This window comes from Geotrypetes seraphini, chromosome 9 (assembly GCF_902459505.1).
Source record: "Geotrypetes seraphini chromosome 9, aGeoSer1.1, whole genome shotgun sequence".
Taxonomy (NCBI): Eukaryota; Metazoa; Chordata; class Amphibia; order Gymnophiona; family Dermophiidae; genus Geotrypetes; species Geotrypetes seraphini.
Window position 1 is genome coordinate 25,347,989 of NC_047092.1, and position 18,923 is coordinate 25,366,911.

General features: G+C 46.2%; 1 protein-coding gene across 4 annotated transcripts in view; it reads right to left on the minus strand.

Annotated features, from left to right (window-relative positions):
• Positions 1-18,923, minus strand: part of RSBN1L (round spermatid basic protein 1 like) — an 83,695-nt gene that overhangs the window by 20,058 nt on the left and 44,714 nt on the right. For 3 of the 4 annotated variants that reach the window (XM_033958937.1, XM_033958938.1, XM_033958940.1), the window contains exons 2-4: positions 9,784-9,900; positions 4,717-5,363; positions 63-200 (exon numbers count right to left, since the gene is read on the minus strand). In XM_033958937.1, the coding sequence (XP_033814828.1) occupies positions 63-200; positions 4,717-5,363; positions 9,784-9,900 (902 nt within the window). The remainder of the gene's footprint in view (positions 1-62; positions 201-4,716; positions 5,364-9,783; positions 9,901-18,923) is intronic. The other variant, XM_033958939.1, reaches the window with a different exon arrangement.

Here is an 18,923-nt window from a genome sequence, read left to right on the forward strand (position 1 = left end):
ACAATAAAAATTCCATGGTATGCCAAACAAGCTTAATGCAATTTGTTTAATTAATTCCTTACTCTTAAAAATGGTGAATCTTCCAACATGTCCAGGAACTCTGGGAAGTAATCTCCTACTTCTTCATCCACTGCACCAACCAAGCTGATCTGTCTCATTGCACCAGCTCTGTATGTACCATGGGAATAGGTTCTTTTCACCTGTACAAAGAAAGTATCATTTAATCTGCTTGAGATTTAAGGCAGATATATAGACAACCTAATCTGTATGTTTGATAACACTAATAGTTAATTAAATGTATTTTCCCACAGCAATAGGTTATTCTTAATTAATTATGCTTATTTTGGGCAGATTACTTATACAAAGCAGAAATGGTCATTAGACATCTTTGTCCCCATAATCTTAATTCAAAGCTTTTGAAGGAAGGAACTCACTTCCCTCAGGAACAAAGGACAATTACATCCTATGTAGCTTTTTGTAAAAGCTTAAAAGCATATTTAACTGTTCCCTGAATGAGTCACTGCAGTTCAGGATTAGACGTGAGTACAAATGTGAATAGCAATTTTGTGTTTCACTAAAGGCATTGATATTTTTGTGTTTTATTTTTGATGTGATGTGTTTTATAAGATGGTTTTATGATTATGAATGTTCATTCATTGTACCCTATTTAGATTACTAGATAATGCAGGATATACATTTTGTAAAAATGAGGGAGAAATTTTTTTTATATAAAAGGCATAGTTTGATTTCACAAACTCAAAAAGCAGGAAAATACAATATATCTTAGCTTTCTAAAGGTATAGTTTTATATAATGGATAAACACATATGACTTCAAGCAGATGGCTTTCAGTTTCTATTCCACAATCTTCTAACTAAAACACAGATAAAGTCAGATTAGAACTCTAGGCCTCCAAATAAAACAATGTATAAAATTCATTTACTCACCTGCAAATGATACTGGCTTCTTTTATGTATTTACAGAAAGATTAGGTTCTTACCTCAATAATAATCTTTCTAGTAGACAGACACTCCATACCTGAATGTGTGAGTAAGTCAATCCCTTCTCTTGAAAATTCTTGTAGGGAGCCTAATTAGCATTCTTTTGCTCCACCTCCAATCCTTCTGGGGTGGCTTCCTTCCCTCGGGGTCCCCGTGCAGCTGCCCTCCCGCTTTGGCTGATGCCTCTGCCGTCCGCCAGCGCCTCCTGGCTCCTGATTCAAGCCAGCCGCCATCCTGCAGAAGCATGCGCAGGACCTCTCAACTCCCGAGTCAAGCCGGCCGCCGCCCCAACAACACATGCGCCATGTACAAGCCGCACGGGGACCCCGAGGGAAGGAAGCCACCCCGAAGGGGCTATGGCACCCACAGGCAGGTACCCACCCCGGGCCACCATAGTAAACTTTGGTTGTAGAACAAATTTTTTGAGTTTGCACTATGGCCTATGGGGAACTTTGCTTTGAAATACGAGTGCTTTGGCTTACGAGCATGCTTCTGGAACGAATTATGTTTGTAAACCAAGGTACCACTGTACTTTCATTTGAAATACATATTCTTCTTGCTTCAAGTTTTACCAAAATGGCCAAACTTTATTCTCTCTCAAACTGTCAAGTGACTCTTTTTGAAGTTGACTATCCATCCCAAGCCCTGCAGGAGTTGGACCACTCTTGAGACAAGGCCGATTAGCCAATTGTCCAAATATGGGTATACTTGGATCCCTGCTTTGCACAGGTGCGCTGCTACCACCATCACCTCTACCAATGAATCCATCTTCAGCTGAATGAACGGCTGAAAATCTGAAGCCATGGGGTAAAGCTTGATTACAGTCTTGGTCACTTGCAGGGACCCCTCTGGAGGCTCCCAGTGGTCAGTAACTAGCTTCGTGATGACAGGATGTGAAGGAAAGAAAGTGGTTGGTTCTGAGCCACTCATAATTAAGCACCATGATATAGAGGCTGGTGGAAATTCCAGCTCCAATTCACACAGTGAATTAGCTATTATGCCCAGGATCATTGATGCTTTGAAAAGCCACACTGATCCAGGTTCACCATTGGTTCTTGTCCACTGGTCTCATGCAGAGAACCAGACTCTTCCAGGGAAATTTCATCCTGGGACAATAAGGGCATGGAATCTGACCTTCCATCCTCCCAGTCATGTCAGACTGGACCCCTTGGTCCAGCTCTGAGTTGTCTGCACAAGGCGTGGGCTAAGGACAAATCCCCAGTGACGCCACAACTGTCGCACCTTAAGCAGATGCTGGGGGACCCCAGTTCACATAAGCATTCCACATCAGGCTCACAAAATCCAGGGTAAAGCCTTGCATAGGGGGGTCTCAATGACTCCGGCTGGACTCCGTAAAGGTCCTCCTGGGCTCTGCGGTGTTCACACATCCGTGCTTCGCCAAAACTCCTTCGAAAGTCTCTGGCAAGGGCTTCTTCCCCTGGGATTGAGCCCCTTGTGGATTTTTAGCCCTGGAGGAGCTGAGCCTAAGGGTCCTGGCCCCATCCCCGTAGCACATGGATGTTCCTTGGCCAACTATCCAACAGAAATCTGGCATGATATAGGGGCAGAAATGCCTGAGGGGTCCATCCCTATCGATTTTAAGCAAAATCGAGGGGTTTTGAGGCAGATGGAGGCTTTAAAGAAAAAAGAAAAAAAATGGTTTAAAATCCAAGATGGCCACTGCCAGCAAATGTGCGGCAAAAATGTTCCGGGGGGGGGGGGGGGCTCCCCTAATGTTCAAAAAAACTACAGGGAAGGGGTTTTGGAAAAGAAGGACCCTAGCTCTGGCTCCAGAAGCCTTCAAAAATCACTTTTTCAGACCCCACCCCCCTTAATGATTTTCCCCAAAGGCTATAACAGCTTTACTGAGCCAACTGGTGCCTGCCTGCCTCAGCTCAGAAGTGCAGATGGTCTTTGGCTTGCCAGTCGGACTGAGCCTCAACTCCCAGAAACTCTCTCACTGCGAAGTGGGGAGGACTACGCAGCCAGCCCACTATTAATCCCAGCCAAGCTGGGAAGGAGCCGATCAGCCTATGCTCAAGCTCCTAATAAATCAGGGATACGAGCAGCTACTCAGGGGATGGCCCCCAAGCTCCAAAATTATTACAGCAGGCTGGCTAGGCAAGTATCTCCGAGGGCTGATCCTTCTAACAGCAAACTTCAGTTGTGTCAGTCTGCGTCTTCTCCCTGGCAGAGATCCTAATAAGAGGAACCCTCTGGGCACCAAGCCTCCAACTTAAAACAATAGGGAAAAAAATGAAAATAATAAAACCACAGAGCAGCCCCTAAGCTTATTGTGGTAAGTGATCTCCTTGCTGCGATAAGTTTAGCAGCCGCTCATTCTATCTGAGCGAACATGGCAGGAGGGATGCCCAATCCCTTCTGCCAGAACCTCACCGGTAGATTGTGTGCCCCCCCCACCCTCCCACTAGAACCCCACCTAATCCCCCCTCCCCAGACCCCCCTCTAATCTGTTAGGCTGGCCAGCCGGGTCTTCCCTCCACCCAGGCCCGCCTCTGTCAGAATGAGGCGGGCCTGCCCCTTTTCTGAGCATTGTGGGATGCAGCAGGGAGGGGCATAAGGCCCCTCCTATGTGCCTATGGGCGGTTGGCCCAGGTGCCTAAGGTACCTGGGCCAATCCGACCTTAGGCCCCTCCCCATTGCATCCCACAATGCACCGGGAAGGGGCCAGCCCACCTCATTTCAACGGAGGTGGGCCTGCCGACCGGCCATCCTAACAGGTTAGAGGGGAGTCTGGGGAGGGTGGGGTTGGGAGGGGTTCTAGTGGGGATGGGGGGGTCTGGATGAGGGGGCCGCGCAATCTACGGGGGTTCCAGCAGGAGGGATTGGGTATTCCTCCTGCCGGTGATTTACAGGGGGGTTCCAGCAGGAGGAATTGGGCATCCCTCCTGCCAGCGACCTACAGGGGGTAGGGTTCCAGAAGGAGGGATTGGCATCCCTCCTGCTGCGTTCGTTCAGGCAGGACGGGAAGCCACATCTACTTACAACTCAATTCTCTAATTGACGCCTGTAACATGGACATTGTTTAGAGAATCGGGTTCACTTTAGGCGGCCTTAGGCCTGATTCTATATAGGACGCCCATCAGCTTCTGAGACCAGGCATCCTATACAGAATCCGGGCCTAAGTGTCACCATTATGCAATAACCATGATTTTCCCTATCTGCCTATCTGTAACTACTATGAATGCTGCCTCTGCAATCTCTAGTCACAGCTGACTAAAAACAGAAGATCCAGTGCTGGAATCAAACCTATGTCTCACTGGAAGTGCACAGAAGCTACCACTAGCTATCAGACTTATCTTTTTTTTTTTTTTTTTTTTTTTTAAATTTTAAGCTATAGGTTCAACAAATTTTATGACCATCTGAAGTCCAGCAAGATTAAGAGGCATTAATGTTTTCTTGAATTATTCTGACTTTGAAACTGGCTTTGCACACCAAATCCATTATGGGGAGTTATTTTTATTTTTTTTACAAAGATCATTCTACATGTAAAATCAAATTTTATGCAAATAAATGCTCCATTAAAAACATTTAAGCAGTTAATTAAGTTTAACTACAGGGCTTTGTGGCATGGGTTTTTCAACACAAGTTTCATCACCATTCTGCTCATAATTTCATCTGTAGAACTAATCATAAGCTACACTTATGTGTTTTGTAAGTAAAAAAAGCAAAGTTTGCATATACGTCTCTCTTACCTGAGCATGAAAATTTGACATAGTTGTCGTCTCTATGTCTTTCTTTCCCAAAATCTCCATTTTCACTGGTGAATTGGGGAAATTAAACGAAAAGTAGTCTAAGAAGTCAGGCAAGTAAGTAGCTGCCCCATGAACAATACCCATGACATAATAAGCAGCAGAATTTTCATTTTCACTAAACACCAGATCCACAAACTCCTCGGCAAACCTCTCTATCTCCACAGGAGACAAGTGAGAGAGTTCATTGCTGTAGGCGTGGAGAACAGATGCACCTCCGTTAGGCTGGTGCTCAACATGAATAAGCCGTTTGAACTCCAACATGTCCAACCGTTTCAGTTTATTTTGAACCCGTGGCTCCTTTAATGAGACAAATGGAAACTCACTGTTCTCTAGTACCTTGGACTCATTGTCTCTCTTCTTGGGATCTGCACTCTCCCCCAAAAAATCTTTAAGATGATCAGCTGCAATTCCTTTAGCTTCTTGATCCTTTCCATCAGAAACCAATCCCGAACAGATGGTTTGAATACATTTGCTGTACATTTTCGGGTGCTTCCTTTTTTCACCTTCCTTGTGTTTCTTTTTCTTCTTTTTCTTCACTTTTTTAATTTGTAATTCTTCAGCATTTGCTTTTGGCTTTTCATTTCCACCTGATAAAACAAAGAGAAGAATTTTTAATACAGCTTAACACTAAAGAAAATCCCTACAAGCCCATCATTAATGCTCTATTTTGCCACATGTGTTACATGAGTCTCATGAAATCTGCCAACATGCCACAGTAGCAGTACTCACTACTAAAATAGTTTCCAAATTGGGCACTAATAGTTGGCTAGCAAAAATGTGACCGTGGATTAGAAAACAATGCACCATTATAGCAAAACGTAGAGGAAACATCACAAGTAGACTTGTGGCACAGTGGTTAAAGCTACAGCCTCAGCACCCTTGTGACCCTGGGCAAGTCACTTAATCCCCCCATTGCCCCAGGTACATTACTAGATTGTGAGCCCATTGGGACAGAAAGGGAAAAATGCTCGAGTACCTGAATGAATTCACGTAAACCGTTCTGAGCTCCCCTGGGAGAATGCTATAGAAAATTGAATGAATAAATAAATAAATGTTTCAATGTCCTGTTTGATGGTAGCTGTACTAAAGATCTTCCCAGCATTAAAAGTGCACACAATCTGCTGAATAACGCTGGATTTTACTAAACGGCGCTAGAGGTTTTTAGTGTAGGCCGGAAAGGTAAATGCTCCAGCATTCATAGGAATTTGATGAGCGTCGGAGCATTTACCTCACCGACTTGTGCTAAAAGCCTCTAGCGCCATTTAGTAAAAGGAGCTCTAAGATTTTTGGGGGGAGATTGCTTAGCATGTCAGTGAATTGTAAACACAGTTTTGGAGGAATAGGGAGATTTCATAGGACCTATGTGGTAAAAAACTATGAAGATTTATCAGGGTGGCAGGTGATTTATGGCAGTATTTCCCAAGTCATTCCTGGAGTAACCCCTTGCCAGTCAAGTTTTCAGGATTTCCACAATCCTGGTAATCATTTATCATCTATTCCCAGTGGCATAATAAAGGGGGGGGGGGGAACGGAAGTCCATCCCAGGCGCTGTCTTGTTAGAGGCGCTGGCAAGCCTCCTCTCCACCCCCCCCTTTCCATTCCTCCCCTTGCTGCGCCCACCCCTAGTCTTCTCCCGGACCATTTTTACTTCTCTGGCATGAGCAACACTGCCGCCCGCATCGGTGCTCTCTCTGATGTCACTTCTGGGTCCCGTGCCTATGAAATGACATCAAAGGGTGAGCCGACACAGACGCGGGCATGATGCTCACGTCAGAAAAGTTAAAAAGGTACGAGGAACGAGACAGGGCACACGGTAGGGGGCGGGAGAGGGGCACCACAGACCTAGGCACCTCTAACCTTCGCTACGCCACTGTATGTTCCTTCTGGTTCATAGACAACGGCGCGAAAGACAAAAGCGCGCGCCAACAATTGAGCGCAGCGCACGCTGCCGCACCGCTCTAAATTACAGTTTTTAGGGGCTTTTTTCCCTAAAAACAGGGAAAAAGTGAAGTTTTCAGTAAAATGTGGGGGTTACAACCCCCCCACAATGCGGCGCGATGTCTATTAAGTAAAGTGGGGGGGGTTCCCCCCCACGCCCCCCCCGTCGGAGCATTAAAAACAGTAATTTAGAGCGGCGCTGCGGCACGCACTGCGCTCAATTGTCTAGGCGCGCCTTTGTCCCGGCGCGCTTTTGATCTGACACCGTTCCTTCTACTATAGTATTAGATTCTGGTACAGTATTGTATTGATAAAACTTCAAAAGTCTTAGGCATTTTCCTAGACTCCTATCTCACGTATGAGGATCAGATTGCTAATTTATGGAGGAAGACACTGTATTATCATGAGACAGCTTAAATTAGTAAAAAACTTAGTTTCTTTGAACATCATTTTGCTCTTTTAGTTCAAATGTTATTGTTACCCCCAACTTGATTATTGTAATTCTCTATATTTTAATTTTAGCTTCAATATTAGCAAAAAAAAAAATTGCAAATAGAACCACCACTGTTAGGCTAATATATGGTTTAAAGAGATATGCCCATGTTACTGCTCAATAGTCACAATCATTATATATTCATAATTAAATTCTTTTCTTTAATATTTCTGGGCAATAGACCATAGAAGTCTGCCCAGTACTGTCTTTAGGTTCCCACTGCTGGAGTTGCCATTGAAGCCCACTCCAGCTTATCCTAACCATCCAGTCACTGAAGCTTCTATCCAGACTCCATCCCTCCTGCCTTGCTGCACCATATGCTTGGAACAAGCTACCCGAATCCCTACGGCAGGCTCCGTTTCTGGCAGTGTTCAAGCTCCATTTAAAAACTCTCCTCTTTGAGAGTGCTTTTGACGCCTCTCACCTTGGGTTTTGCATCCCCTACCCTCTATGTCATGTCTGTCTGTTCAAGTTAGATTGTAAGCTCTTCCAAGCAGGGACCGGTCTATAAATGTCAAAATGTATAGCGCTGTGTATGCCTTTCAGCACTGTATTTGTATTTATTTATTTATACCCCGCCTTTCCCAAGGCGGGTCATAATAGAGTACATACACAAACAGAATCACATACAGTACTTCAAATCAAATATGAAAAAAACATAATAGTGATAATGTAAAGCCTACTAAAATTACAAAGAGGCTACCAGCGCCTTGCATCAAAAAACTATAAATCAAAGAGGTATTTCTTCAACATTTTCTTAAAACTACTCAAATTTGTTTGCTGTCGTAAATATCCCGGAAGCTTATTCCACTCCCAAGGACCCACACACAAAAATATGCTAGCTCTAGACACAGTTAGCTATAGCTGTTTCACTGTCGGAATATGTAGGTCATGGTGAGTCACCAAGCGCAACAAGCGCTGTGGTTCATATGGAGAATGCTATCCAACAAATGTTTCGGTGCCTTATTGTGTATACAAAGATGCACTATGACCAGTAATTTATAAAGGATTTGTTGTTCTAATTTTAACCAATACAAAGATATACACTTCTCCCTCCGAATCCGCGGTTTCAGTATCCGCGGATTCAGTTATTTGCGATTTTTTTTTTTTTTTACAAAAAAACTATTTTCATTTTTGGCTATTTTTAAGCCGTCCAAGCCTCCCCGGAACCTTACCTGGTGGTCTAGCAGTGAAGCCGGGCAGGAGCTATCTCTTCCTATGCTCCTGCCCCGTGTAAAGATCCGTCATCAGAATGGCTGCCGTGCGGGAACTCACGGCAGCCATTCTGATGATGGCTCTGCACGGGGCAGGAGCATAGGAAGAGATAGCTCCTGCCCCGCTTCACCACTAGACCACCAGGTAAGGTTCCGGGGACGCAGGAGGGAGGTGGGGATGGGTCAGAGCCGGCCAAGAAGTTATTCGCGATTTTTCACACTTCGCGGTCCGGCTCTGCACCTAACCCCCGCGAATACCGAGGGAGAAGTGTATAGCATTCTGTCACATGATCATTCTTTCTTAATCGAAACCGAGTTCGAACAATCGCGTTCTGGGCTACTTGTAGCGCACTCAGTGCTGATGCTGGTATACCTAGAAGCACCAAATCGCAGTAGTCTAAGCATGATAATACCGCACTCTGCAAGACAGTCCTAAACATAGAGGCAGACAAATATGGGCACAAATGTTCAACAAATATCTTTTTCACCAATGCACATACATGCCCCCTGAACATCAGACAAGAATCTAGCAAAACCCCTAAATATTTTACCTCTGTGGATATTGCAACAGTAGTGCCTAATAGATCGATTTTATCAGGAAGAGCATATATAAGTGATAAGTAGTAGCATCGTAGTAGTTTGTATCAAACCATTCATTTTTTAATTAGAGATACTGTGTGTTCATTCCACGCTTTTTTGAATTCCGTCACCATTTTCATCTCCACCACCTCCCTCGGGAGGGCATTCCAAGCATGTACCACCATTCTCCGTGAAACAGAATTTCCTAACATTATTCCCAAGTCTGCCACCCTGCAACCTCAATTCAATGGGAGCTAACAATTAAAATTTTAATTCTAGTGATGAGGATTTATTTCATTAACTTTTAAGCTTTGCAATCACCTCTTAATCTTGCCATTTCTTTTGGCCCTTCCAGTTTTGATTCTTTAGTAATTAGTTCTTACTTTTTTATTCATCTGAAACAAATATCTTTATATGACATCTTAGAGTACCAGAACTCTACTCTTCAGAGCAATAAAATTGTATCAAAGTTATTCATTGCTTACTAGACACATTCACAAACGGCCTCTTTTATAAAGCCGCACGGCAACGGCCCCGAAGGCCTTTAAATCTCTCTGGGCTTCGGGGCCACTAGCGCGGCTTTGTAAAAGAGGCCAAAAGTTTCAGACTTAAGATAATCTCCTAAGGAAGTGAATTCTCTGTTACCCTGTATTTGTAGATCTACCTCAATGCATTTTAGAAAGTTAAAATACTAGATATATTCAGTATTAAAAAAAAAAAGATATTGTAAGCATGATTTCTCAAAATAGTCAGCTAAAGATGCCATTATTCAACCGAACTTACCTTTTTGTACCACTTTTACTTCTCCATTCTCCTTCTTGATTTCATTCATAATTTTGTGTTTCCTTTTTCCTCTCTGCTTCTCCTTTCCTCTCTCTTTAACTCTGTCCTTGATAAGACCTGAAAATAAATTTAAAAAAGGGAGAGTTTTACAACAAATTTAAAAAAAAAAACATTTCAAATTGTTTGCATCAATGTTCTTTATATTCTACAGCTGGACATTGGAAATAGAACTAGGTAAAATTTTAAAAGTGTCAGTAGCAAATTAAAAGCAGGCTGTTTCATGCAGACAAATTGATAATCAGCTATTTATTCAGCTGTCAGGCATTTCTATATTCTGAAAATAAATGGCACACGTATCTGCATAAGTACATATACCATGTACGAGGGCAAATAAAAAAATAAAGGCAAAATACATTTAATGGCTTTAATAGAAGTAACTGTGAGCAATTGAGCATATCACTTTTTCACACAGTCCCTATGCACCCAACAGCTCAAAACACAGAAGAAACATTTATTACTTCGACATCATTCTTAGATAGTTCTGAAATTCTCTTCTGGTATCCTATTCATCTAACCAAATCCTGCAAGTATTTAAGGTTTATGAGCACCCACAGCATCCATGAACACCCAAATTAAAATCTTGATCAGCCAGATCCTCAAGTAGTTTATTCTACAATCTACTTGTTAAAATAATATTTTAAAACACAAAGTGGTCCCAGGCTACAGCACAAACCACTAAAAAGCTCTCTCTACAAAAGGTCTAAATAAAGCATCAGATATAATAAACACATCACATTTCTAAACTAAGGAAGGAAGTGCAACCCAATAGCACCAAGGATTAGCAATAAGAAACCCCCTTCCAGCTTCAAAGCCAGTTTTTCCAGCAATCACCTTCCCAAGGTGATGCCAGTAATCATTCTGTGCCTTCGTTTACCCAGCTGTAACTAGGTAAACTATTTCTCTTTCCAAACACCATCCACTATTGTTGTCCTTGACCTGGAGAAGAACTGTACCAGCTCTGCCCCATGGCTTATGTTATTTAAGCTTTCTATAGATGATAACAAAGGGAATTTGTGAGCAACTAAATGGTTTGGGGTTATGTTTGTTCATTTTATTATTCCTGTCTTTTAGCGAGAATCATCTGCTAAAATAGCTCTTTATCTTTCTCAGATTTAAGAGCCTTTTAAGCTGTGTTAGGTACTACTAAGCACCTAACAAACTTTTAAAGTGTAATACCATAGGATGTATTTCAGGTATCCTACGGTAAGTGCCATTTTATCCTACTCTAATCCAGTGGATCCCAACCCTGTCCTAGAGGACCACCAGGCCAACCGGGTTTTCAGGCTAGCCCTAATGAATATGCACGAGAGAGATGTGCATATAATGGAAGCGACAGGCATGCAAATCTGCTCCATGCATATTCATTAGGGCTAACCCGAAAACCCGATTGGCCTTGTGGTCCTCCAGGACAGGGTTGGGAACCACTGCTCTAATCCACACATTTAAAAAAATTTTAAGGAAGTGATGGCATTTCAGGGAGCATTCCTACACTAAACCAGACAGTGCATCTACATTAGCAAGTGCTAACTGGTTAGCAGAGGATTACTGTGTGAGCCCTTAAAACCTACAAAATGGGTGGCAAGTAGTGCTTATTTGGTCATTTTTGTTATTAATGGCCTCACACTAATGCCAACATTAGTGTTATGTCTATTAATAGAACATCCCCTCCCAAAAAACAAATAAAAAATTGATCATTTTATAGCTGCAGCAAAATTAATGGCCTTAGCATGTGGAAAAACCTATGCAAGGATGCACTAAGGTCAATTTTTGCCACAGCTTAGTTAAAAAAAAAAAAAAAAAAACCCTCCTTAGGGACTTATGTGATAAAAGGATTTTCTCCCATTACTCTATATTTTGACTTTGATTATAGTAAAGAAGTTAGGGACTATAACAAGACACAATAAAACCTTTTATGAACCAAGTCTCTATCTGATCATATTAAAGACTGCACAGAAAGCACAGTTACTTACCGTAACAGGTGTTATCCAGGGACAGCAGGCAGATATTCTTAACACATGGGTGACGTCACCGACGGAGCCCTCGGTACGGACCTTTTTAACTAGAAGTTTCTAGTTGGCCGCACCGCGCGTGCGCGAGTGCCTTCCCGCCCGACGGAGGAGTGCGTGGTCCCCAGTTAGTATAAGCCAGCTAAGAAGCCAACCCGGGGAGGTGGGTGGGACGTAAGAATATCTGCCTGCTGTCCCTGGATAACACCTGTTACGGTAAGTAACTGTGCTTTATCCCAGGACAAGCAGGCAGCATATTCTTAACACATGGGTGACCTCCAAGCTAACAAAGAGGGAGGGGGGATGGTTGGCCATTAGGAAAATAAATTTTGTAACACAGATTGGCCGAAGTGTCCATCCCGTCTGGAGAAAGCATCCAGACAGTAGTGAGTAGTGAACGTGTGAACTGAGGACCAAGTGGCCGCCTTGCAGATTTCCTCGATGGGCGTGGAGCGGAGGAAAGCCACGGAAGCAGCCATAGCTCGGACTCTGTGGGCCGTGACAGTTCCTTCCAGTGAGAGACCGGCCCGAGCGTAGCAGAAAGCAATACAGGCAGCAAGCCAATTTGAAAGTGTCCGTTTGGAGACAGGACGACCCAAACGGTTGGGGTCGAAAGACAAAAAGAGCTGAGGGGCTGTTCGGTGAGCTCTGGTACGATCAAGATAGTAAGCAAGGGCACGCTTACAATCCAGCGTGTGCAACGCCTGTTCCCCAGGATGCGAGTGAGGCTTAGGGAAGAAGACGGGCAGCACAATGGACTGGTTGAGGTGAAAAGCTGAGACCACCTTGGGAAGGAATTTAGGGTGGGTACGCAGAACAACCTTGTCATGGTGAAAAACAGTGAAAGGTGGGTCGGCAACCAGTGCATGCAGTTCGCTAACCCTCCTGGCAGAGGTGATGGCAATTAGGAAAAGCACCTTCCAGGTAAGAAGCCTGAGAGAAGTTGTGGCAAGAGGCTCAAACGGGGGTTTCATGAGAGCTGAGAGAACCACATTCAGGTCCCAGACGACAGGAGGAGGCTTGAGAGGCGGTTTGATGTTGAAGAGTCCTCTCATGAATCTGGAAACCAGAGGGTGAGCCGTGAGGGGTTTTCCGAGAATAGGCTCATGAAACGCAGTGATGGCACTGAGGTGGACTCTGATGGAGGTAGTTTTGAGGCCAGCGTTGGACAGTGAGAGCAAATATTCCAAGACAGTTTCCACCGCTAAGGAGGTGGGTTCTTGATGATGCCGGAGACACCAGGAGGAAAATCTGGTCCACTTCTGATGGTAACATTGGAGAGTGGCCGGTTTCCTGGAAGCGTCCAAAATGAGGCGGACCGGTTGAGATAGATTCTCCGGAGAGGTTAGCCCGAGAGAAACCAAGCTGTCAGGTGGAGCGAAGACAGATTGGGATGTAGCAGAGACTGATGCTGTTGCGTAAGTAGAGTAGGAAACACAGGAAGTAGAATGGGTTCCCTGGAGCTGAGCTGGAGCAGGAGTGAGAACCAGTGTTGGCGAGGCCACCGAGGTGCGATAAGAATCATGGTGGCGTGGTCTTTGCGGAGTTTGGACAAGGTCCGCAACATCAGAGGAAGTGGAGGGAAGGCATACAGGAACCGATCCCTCCAATCGAGCAGGAATGCATCCGGGGCCAGACGGTGAGGAGAGAAGAGTCTGGAGCAGAATAGGGGCAGCTGATGATTGTGAGGGGCTGCAAAGAGGTCCACCTGCGGAGTGCCCCATCGAGCAAAGACGGAGAGTAGAGTCGGGGGGTCCAACGTCCACTCGTGGGGTTGAAGGATGCGACTGAGATTGTCGGCCAGAGAGTTCTGCTCGCCCTGGATATAGACCGCCCTGAGAAAGAGATTGCGGTCCGTGGCCCAGGTCCAGATGCGCAGAGCCTCCAGACAGAGGGGGCGAGATCCGGTGCCGCCTTGCTTGTTTATGTAGTACATGGCGACTTGATTGTCCGTGCAGAGGAGGAGGACTTGAGGGCAGAGGAGATGTTGGAACGCCTTGAGGGCGTAGAACATGGCTCTGAGTTCCAGGAAATTGATGTGATGACGACGCTCCTGTGGGGTCCAAAGTCCCTGGGTGCGTAGATCTCCTAGGTGAGCTCCCCACGCATAGGGGGACGCATCCGTGGTGATGATCATAGAGTGAGGGGGTAGATGAAAAAGTAGACCCCTGGAAAGATTTGAGGAGTTCAACCACCATTGGAGAGATTGCTGAAGAGATGATGTCACAGAGATGGGATGAGAAAGAGGATCCGTAGTCTGTGACCACTGGTTGGCGAGAGTCCACTGAGGCGTGCGAAGGTGGAGACGTGCCAGAGGAAGGACATGCACCGTCGAGGCCATGTGACCCAGGAGGACCATCATCTGCCGGGCAGGAATGGAGGGATGCATGAGCACCTGACGACAGAGGTGGAGCAGGGTCCGCTGACGATCGGAGGGGAGAAAAGCCCTCATTAGCGTGGTGTCCAGAACTGCTCCAATGAATTGAAGTCGCTGGGTGGGAAGCAGATGCGACTTGGGGTAGTTGATCTCGAACCCCAGGAGGTGGAGGAGAGAGATGGTGTGATGAGTAGCCTGTAGCACAAGTTGAGACGTAGGTGCTTTCACCAACCAATCGTCCAAATAGGGGAACACCTGGAGGTTGTGAGACCTGAGGAAGGCCGCTACCACTATAAGGCACTTGGTGAAGACCCTGGGAGAGGAAGCGAGGCCGAACGGTAGCACCTTGTACTGATAGTGATGGTGCAGTACCTGGAACCGCAGGTAGCGGCGAGAATTTTGATTGATGGAGATGTGAGTGTAGGCCTCTTTGAGGTCCAGGGAACATAGCCAGTCGTGTTGAGAAAGAAGAGGGTAGAGCGTGGCAAGGGAGAGCATTCTGAACTTCTCCTTGACCAGACACTTGTTGAGGTCCCTGAGATCGAGGATGGGACGAAGGTCTCCCGTCTTTTTGGGTACCAGGAAGTAGCGGGAGTAGAATCCCTGCCCCCTTTGATCTGGAGGTACTTCTTCGATGGCATTGAGAAGGAGGAGGGATTGAACCTCCCTCAGGAGGAGGGGGGTTTGAGATGAGTTTGAAGCAGACTCTACGGGAAGGTTGTCCGGAGGTAGAGTCTGGAAGTTGAGAGAGTAGCCGTGGCGGATGATGTTGAGGACCCACTGGTCCGATGTAATGATTTCCCAACGGCTGGAGAAAATGGTGAGACGACCTCCGATGGGTTGTGGAAGAGGTAGCAAAGGTGGATGACTGGCTATGCCCCGGAGAGAAGAGTCAAAAGGGCTGAGTTAGTTTAGTAGGCTGAGGAGGCTTAGAGGGTTGAGAGGCCTGAGATCGAGCCTGAGCGTGATGTTGCTGTTGACGGGGCCGCCTAGATTGCTGGGGAGGCGGATTGAGTGGCCTGGCTGAGAACCTCCGTTGATAAGATGTTTGTGGCCGATAAGGACGGGTAGGTGGTGCCTTCTTTTTCGGCTTGATCAGGGTGTCCCACCTGGTCTCATGGGCAGAGAGTTTCTGGGTGGTGGAATCCAGTGACTCTCCAAAAAGCTCATCCCCGAGACAGGGGGCGTTGGCCAGACGGTCCTGGTGGTTGATGTCCAGGTCGGAGACTCTGAGCCAGGCCAAGCGACGCATGGCTACAGCCATGGCAGAGGCCCGAGAGGTGAGCTCGAAGGAGTCGTATATCGAGCGGACCATATACTTGCGCATTTGGAGAAGGCCAGAGATGTGCTGTTGGAATAGCGGGACCTTGCGCTCAGGTAGGTACTTCTGGAGGGCAGACAGCTGTTGGACCAAGTGTTTGAGATAGAAGGAAAAATGGAAGGAATAGTTGTTTGCCCTGTTGGCAAGCATGGCATTTTGGTAAAGCCTCTTGCCAAACTTGTCCATGGTCTTACCTTCCCTGCCAGGAGGGGTAGAGGCATAGACACTGGAGCCCTGAGTCTTTTTTAAGGTGGATTCCACCAGAAGGGACTCATGGGGCAATTGAGATTTGTCGAATCCAGGAATAGGGATGACACGGTAAAGGTTGTCCAGTTTACGGGGAGCTCCCGGTACCGTGAGGGGATTTTCCAAGTTTTTGTAGAATGTCTCCCGTAGGATGTCATGCACGGGAAGCTTGAGGAACTCCTTAGGAGGTTGCTCAAAGTCTAAGGCTTCTAAAAAGGCTTGGGACTTTTTGGAGTCAGATTCCAGGGGAAGGGACAGAGCAGCAGACATTTCCCTCAGAAATTTAGAAAAAGAGGACTGTTCAGGTTTAGAGGTGGCATCAGGTGCCGATGGTTCCTCATCAGATGAGGAGGGATCCTCCTCGGTACCGAGAGGAGTCTCCTCCCATAAATCAGGATCCCTGACCTCTGGTGCATGTCGGGACACCGGGGTGGAGGGTGCGGTGTGGCGAGTCTTGGACAAAGATTTACCAGAGCGCACCGAAACGGTACCAGGGGAGGACGATCGGCGTCGTTCTCGGTCCCGAGAAGAGTGCCGTACCGCCTGGTGCCGAGGAGGATCCACTGTGGGTTGAGAATGAACCACAGGATCATCATGAAGTTGTTGGGCCGAAAGGATCGGCATCGAGGTGTTTACCGGTACCGAAGGAGTGGACACCGGGGGCTCGGTGCGGGGCTCGGGCCGGTCTGGTACCGGAAGGAGCGGTGCCAGGATAGAGGGTAGCAGTTGTTCAAGTTGTTTCTTCAACTGCTCCTGAAGCTGAGTTTGTAGAATGGCCGAGATACGGTCATCTAGGGGTGGCATCGGAACCGCTTTCTTTTTCTTCGGTTCCTTGGATGCCGCTCCACGCCCCGGCGATGAGGAGGCCGATGACGAGGCACTCACCGATATCGGGGCGGAGCGTTTACGGGACCGGTGCGATGCCGGTAGGGACGGTGTCGCCACCGTAGCAGGAGGGCGCTCGAGGGAAGAGGAAGGCTTCTTAGCCGGCTTACCTGGCGCCAGTGGCGCCGATGCGGGGTCGGTCGGTGTCGAGCTTGACGGTGCCGATTTTTGCGGTACCGCCGTTGAAGGTGAGGATTCCATCGCCGACTCGGTGCCGAAGAGAAGGGTTTGCTGGATTCTTCGGTTTTTAAGAGTTCGTTTTTGCAAAGTGGCACAGCGGGTGCAGGAGTCCGCCCGATGCTCCGGACCCAGGCACTGCAAACACCAATTGTGTGGGTCAGATACGGAGATCGGGCGTGCACACCGCTGGCACTTCTTAAAACCGACCTGCGGGGGCATGAAGGGGAAGATAGCCTCCGCAAAATCGAAGTCCGAGGCCTGTATAATGGCAACAGGCCCCGCCGGGGCAAAAACGAAAGAAACAGGAAAAAATCAAAGTTTTTTTTTTTTTTTGCAATTCAAATAAAAAGGAAACCCGAAGGTAAAGGGAGAAAAATTTAGAACAAAAGCGCGAGCGGGAAGGCAAAAAGTGATTTCAACGGCCGTTGAAAAAATACACGCGTCTTCTTCGCTCCGCGGAAACGAAGAAACTGGGGACCACGCACTCCTCCGTCGGGCGGGAAGGCACTCGCGCACGCGCGGTGCGGCCAACTAGAAACTTCTAGTTAAAAAGGTCCGTACCGAGGGCTCCGTCGGTGACGTCACCCATGTGTTAAGAATATGCTGCCTGCTTGTCCTGGGATAACTGCACTACCACCATTTGCCTCCAAAGTAGCTGCACTCAATATATAGCATCCTCAGTTGGAGACAATTCAGCTGGAAAGGATCGGGGATGGGGGTGGACTAATCAGAAATTTTAGCAAAATCAAAAGGACTTGCCCATTTCTTCATCTTTCACTCATCTGTGCTTATGAAAGAGAACTTTTGCTGAATAAAATTGACTATCATATACAAATACATATTTGGCTACATAACTGGTACACAGGTTTTTTTGACTTGTTTTTTACAGTAAGTCTCTCAAACAAAAAGGACTAGTCCTTCCAAAATTAGAAACATTCTAGTTAAACAAAAGGCGGGCCATGGAAACAGTACTACTGTAATTGGAAACAGCTTCTTAACTTTCTTCTCATAAAATGAAACAGACCAGATTCAGTTTGACTATATTATAGAAAACAAAAACGAGCATGATAAACAGATATAAAGCAAGATTTTAACATAGTCCAGTTTAACAACAGGATTGTGAAGACTTAAGACTGCAAAAAATAGGAAAGTGACCCAGGAAACCAACTAAAGGATTAAACTGGCAAATTTGCACACATACACCCCCCCCCTTTTACAACACTTTCAGGAGGAATTTAGGATGGGTGCAGGGAACCACCTTATCATGATGGAATACTGTGAACGGTGGGTCCAACACCAACGCTTGGAGTTCACTCACTTGACTGGCAGAAGCGAGAGAAATTAAGAAGACCCACTTTCCAAGTGAGAAACTTGAGTTGAGTAGAAGAAGCCATTGGTTCAAATGGTGGTTTCATCATAGTGGCTAGGACTATATTAAGATCACAGACAACTGGAGGCGGCTTGAGTGGAGGTTTGGAATTGAAAAGCCCCTTCATAAACCTGAAAACAAGAAGATGAGAGGCCAGAGATTTATTGTTGACAGGAACATGGAAAGCGCTAATAGCACTGAAGTAAACCCTGACCGAAATGGTTTTTAGTCCAGAATTGGAAAGATGGAAAAGGTAATCCAATACTGAAGATAGAGAAGATGATGGAGTGTCATGGTGGTGGAGAGTAAACCACATATTGAAATGTGTCCACTTCTGTTGATAACATTGCTGAGTAGGTTTACTGGAAGCAGCTATAATGGCTTGTACTGCATCAGAGAGATTAGGATCTGTTGAAGTCAGGCCGAGAGATAACAAGCTGCGAGCTGTAGCAAGTGCAGATTGGGTTATAAAAGAGACCCTTGACTCTGAGTGAGCAGAGATGGAAAGATTTGCAAGGGAACTGAATCCCTGGCACTCAGCTGAAGTAGAAGGGAGTACCAAGGTTGCCTGGGCCACCGAAGAGCTATCAGGATCATGGTGGCTGAGTCTTGTTTGAGTTCAAGCAAGGTAAAAAAGCGTAAAGGAACATGTCTGTCCAATCCAGAAAAAAAGGCATCTGCTTCCAGATGGTGAGA